At 40.8% G+C, this 4868-nt stretch overlaps 1 protein-coding gene across 1 annotated transcript in view; it reads left to right on the top strand.

Moving 5' to 3' along the window:
- The window catches only part of LOC107559762 (uncharacterized), a 21540-nt gene that overhangs the window by 11525 nt on the left and 5147 nt on the right, over positions 1-4868 (top strand). Inside the window, exons 3-5 of the mRNA XM_016243709.1 lie at positions 1241-1495; positions 1593-1835; positions 1966-2223. Of these exons, the coding sequence (XP_016099195.1) occupies positions 1241-1495; positions 1593-1835; positions 1966-2223 (756 nt within the window). The remainder of the gene's footprint in view (positions 1-1240; positions 1496-1592; positions 1836-1965; positions 2224-4868) is intronic.

Below are 4868 nucleotides of genomic sequence, written 5' to 3' on the forward strand. Positions count from 1 at the left end.
ATAACAAAGATGTAGCTGGAATCATGGGATTTGTCGTGTTCACCTCCACAGCCGTTTTCATTTATGGTGTTATTTTCGGCGACAGAACCCTTAGCCAGTGATCATGCATAATTGTGGTACATCGTGAATGTGTAAAACTAACAGCTGTGGCTTGCTAGATGCTACCAGAGATAGTTGGCTTTGGCGCTACTACTACATCTTCCACATTTTTTCAAGAAGTGTGCTGTGTTTCCTAGGGCTGCACGATAAATCGAAATGGAATCGATTCGACAGAAACTGCGATTGTCATGCATATTTTTCAGTAATGCATGGTTCTGTGATCAGCAGTAAATCTCCATACAAAGGCCAGAGGGCGCTCTCGCACTGAAACTTCAAAACACGCCTGGAAACCCAGGAAATCCCAATAGCGGTAGCTGGATAAACAGAAGATTTAATTGATTCAACGTGACTAATGAACACACGAGTTATTATAATTTTAATTAAAATAAAGTATATTTATAATGCAATGTCTTTATCACTGCTTAGAATACGATGAAATATGTTGCGTGCCTTATTCAGTGTAAAAAGCCGCATCATCTCACAGAAGGATTTCTTTCAAACGCTCGACTGACGTTATGAAGTGAGTTTGGTGTAAAAATGTTATTAAATGTGGTATTTTCACATGCTTTCAGATGGAGCAGCATTTACTACACGGAGCCGTAGTTCACTGAGAAGCAGTATAAACAGCTGTCATTATCGCGAACGATTTCTTCGATTTCATAATCGCGCAATAAAATCGTCTGCGATTTTGTTGCGTAACTTGTCAGTGAACTACGGCTCTGTGTAGTAAATGGTGCTCCATCTGAAAGCACGTGATGATGATTTACTGCTAATTACAGAACCGGCTTTACTGACAAAATACACATGACAAAATACACATGACAATCGCATTCGATTAATCGTGCAGCCCTAGTGTTTCCATGGCTTCTACTAACAACCGAGAATAGCGGGAAATTACCCCACTGACATATGACACGAAGAAATGGACCATTTTACTACTTAAAATTGTGAATTTCTCTGGATTTAGACATTGTTGGAAACTTTTAGCATAATGTAAGCACACAGGTTAACAAAATATCTAGAGAGGTGTTTGGATATTTATTGCACAAATCTTACGTATCGTGCCTTTAACATTTCAAATGCTATTTTTTTTGTTTGTTTGATTCATTTAATCAAACAGTGTGTTGTTGTTTTTTTTCAGGCTGAATGGTTATATGGTGGTGAAAGTAGTGCAGGCATTGAGGTCTATAAAGGTTCGAGCTCCCATCACTGTTAATGAGATCACAATTGATCTGAATGAGGAACAGCAGTCAGAGAGGCATCTGTCCAGAGTCCTGAGCAGCTTGGCCATCCTTCTGAGACTCTGGACTGTCCAGTGTTTGAACTTGATTGGACACAAGATTCAGTCTGTTTCTGTGTGTGTCCTAATTTGTCACCAGGGACCAGTGACTCTCAGGTCTGAATGTAGGACACATTTCAAGTGTTTGAGTTTATATCTAAAATAACAATATACAAACATAATGAACTCTTTCTGTGTGTGTGTGTGTGTGTAGCCTGCCCAACGTGACTCTCCAGAAGCTGGTTGAATGTGTCTATGAAGCTCAGGAAGAAGAACTGACTCAAAGCTTCCTGCAGAAAGTGGGCAATGATCTGACTTTCTGTTCCTTGAGCTGGGAAGAGTTTCATTATTTTCTGCAGCACAGAATTCAACAAATCACTCTGAACTTAAGATACAGCAACATTCAGGTCAACATTAGAGAAATTCTGCCATTCCTGAACCAGATTAAGTTTAAACAGTAAGCAATTATTGTTTTCACAAAATCTGCATGTAAAATGTATTCCTTTTCATTTTTGCACATAAAAACAAACTGAATAGTATGATAAAAAATGTACAATGATTTAATAATGAAAAATATGTCTGTACAGGATGAGCTCTGTCTTCATGCTGTGTGCAATCAGAGAGATCTATGAGTCTGGCTCTGCTGGGTTTGTGTCGAGTCTGTTGAGTTCAGTGAAGAACTACATTAACCTGCAGAGCAGACATCTGGACTCTGTTCACTCTGCGGCCCTGCGCTTCACACTGCAGCACTGCACTGCAGCTTCGCTCAACCTGCTCTGGACCTCCATACCAGAGGAAGAGCTGCAGAGCATTCTGCCTCTCTTCACACATCTCTCCCACCTCAGGTCTCACTGCTTTTCTCTCTAGCTCTATTATTCTGTTTCTCTGTCTCAGGTCTGTCTGTGTGTTTCATTCAGTAGCTTTCTGGGTGACATCTACTACAAGCCTTGAAGTAGCATTGACTTATGTTATAACTTATTTAAGGCATATTGTTTTATTAGTAGTATTTTAATAATTGTAATATTATTATTTAATATGTATCTGAGGTCAGTTATTGGTTTGCATTTATGGGAGCTCTGAAAACACAGTCATTTAAAAATCTATGTAAGCAGCTCTTCAGTTAATTGAAATGATCATAATCACAGGCAAACAAAAGCAAAATAAACGTAAAAGTAAAAAATCTTAAGTACTGAAAAATGTAATTATGAAGGAAACCATTATCACATCTAGAATCATTAAGAGCCTTCAGAATAATAGAATTCCTTAAGATTCCCATTCATACTAGGGTTGAGTTATCTTGTGTTCGTCTGTGTTCAGTGTTGACGGACTGCTGTTACTGATGTTACAGAATCTGTCCTGATCTAGTGTTCATCTGTGTTCGGTGTTGACAAGCTGCTGTTACTGATGTTACAGAATCTGTCCTGATCTAGTGTTCATCTGTGTTCGGTGTTGACAAGCTGCTGTTACTGATGTTACAGAATCTGTCCTGATCTAGCGTTCGTCTGTGTTCAGTGTTGACAGGCTGCTGTTACTGATGTTACAGAGTCTGTCCCGATCTAGTGTTTGTGTCCAGTGTGGACAGGCTGCTGTTACTGATGTTACAGAATCTGTCCTGATCTAGCGTTCGTCTGTGTTCAGTGTTGACAGGCTGCTGTTACTGATGTTACAGAGTCTGTCCCGATCTAGTGTTTGTGTCCAGTGTGGACAGGCTGCTGTTACTGATGTTACAGAATCTGTCCTGATCTAGTGTTCATCTGTGTTCGGTGTTGACAAGCTGCTGTTACTGATGTTACAGAATCTGTCCTGATCTAGCGTTCGTCTGTGTTCAGTGTTGACAGGCTGCTGTTACTGATGTTACAGAGTCTGTCCTGATCTAGTGTTAATCTGTGTTCGGTGTTGACAGGCTGCTGTTACTGATGTTACAGAATCTGTCCTGATCTAGTGTTTGTGTCCAGTGTGGACAGGCTGCTCTTACTGATGTTACAGAATCTGTCCTGATCTAGTGTTCGTCTGTGTTCGGTGTTGACATGCTGCTGTTACTGATGTTACAGAGTCTGTCCTGATCTAGTGTTAATCTGTGTTCGGTGTTGACAGGCTGCTGTTACTGATGTTACAGAATCTGTCCCAATCTAGTGTTTGTCTGTGTTCAGTGTTGACAGGCTGCTGTTACTGATGTTACATAATCTGTCCTGATCTTGTGTTCATCTGTGTTCAGTGTTGACAGACTGATGTTACAGAATCAGTCCCGATCTAGTGTTTGTCTGTGTTCAGTGTTGACAGGCTGCTGTTACTGATGTTACATAATCTGTCCTGATCTTGTGTTCATCTGTGTTCAGTGTTGACAGACTGATGTTACAGAATCAGTCCCGATCTAGTGTTTGTCTGTGTTCAGTGCTGACAGGCTGTTGTTACTGATGTTACAGAATCTGTCCTGATCTTGTGTTCAGTGTTGACAGACTGATGTTACAGAATCAGTCCCGATCTAGTGTTTGGCTGTGTTCAGTGTTGACAGACTGATGTTACAGAATCAGTCCCGATCTAGTGTTTGGCTGTGTTCAGTGTTGACAGACTGATGTTACAGAATCAGTCCCGATCTAGTGTTTGGCTGTGTTCAGTGTTGACAGACTGATGTTACAGAATCAGTCCCGATCTAGTGTTTGTCTGTGTTCAGTGCTGACAGGCTGTTGTTACTGATGTTACAGAATCTGTCCTGATCTTGTGTTCATCTGTGTTCAGTGTTGACAGACTGATGTTACAGAATCTGTCCCGATCTAGTGTTTGTCTGTGTTCAGTGCTGACAGGCTGCTGTTACTGATGTTACAGAATCTGTCCTGATCTTGTGTTCATCTGTGTTCAGTGTTGACAGACTGATGTTACAGAATCTGTCCTGATCTTGTGTTCATCTGTGTTCAGTGTTGACAGACTGATGTTACAGAATCTGTCCTGATCTTGTGTTCATCTGTGTTCAGTGTTGACAGACTGATGTTACAGAATCTGTCCTGATCTTGTGTTCATCTGTGTTCAGTGTTGACAGACTGATGTTACAGAATCTGTCCTGATCTTGTGTTCATCTGTGTTCAGTGTTGACAGACTGATGTTACAGAATCTGTCCTGATCTTGTGTTCATCTGTGTTCAGTGTTGACAGACTGATGTTACAGAATCTGTCCTGATCTTGTGTTCATCTGTGTTCAGTGTTGACAGACTGATGTTACAGAATCTGTCCTGATCTTGTGTTCATCTGTGTTCAGTGTTGACAGACTGATGTTACAGAATCTGTCCTGATCTTGTGTTCATCTGTGTTCAGTGTTGACAGACTGATGTTACAGAATCTGTCCTGATCTTGTGTTCATCTGTGTTCAGTGTTGACAGACTGATGTTACAGAATCTGTCCTGATCTAGTGTTCATCTGTGTTCAGTGCTGACAGGCTGCTGTTACTGATGTTACAGAATCGGTCCTGATCTAGTGTTCGTCTGTGTTCGGTGTTGACA

The sequence above is a fragment of the Sinocyclocheilus grahami genome, unplaced genomic scaffold, assembly GCF_001515645.1.
Source record: "Sinocyclocheilus grahami isolate Dianchi unplaced genomic scaffold, SAMN03320097.WGS_v1.1 scaffold22.1, whole genome shotgun sequence".
Taxonomy (NCBI): domain Eukaryota; kingdom Metazoa; phylum Chordata; class Actinopteri; order Cypriniformes; family Cyprinidae; genus Sinocyclocheilus; species Sinocyclocheilus grahami.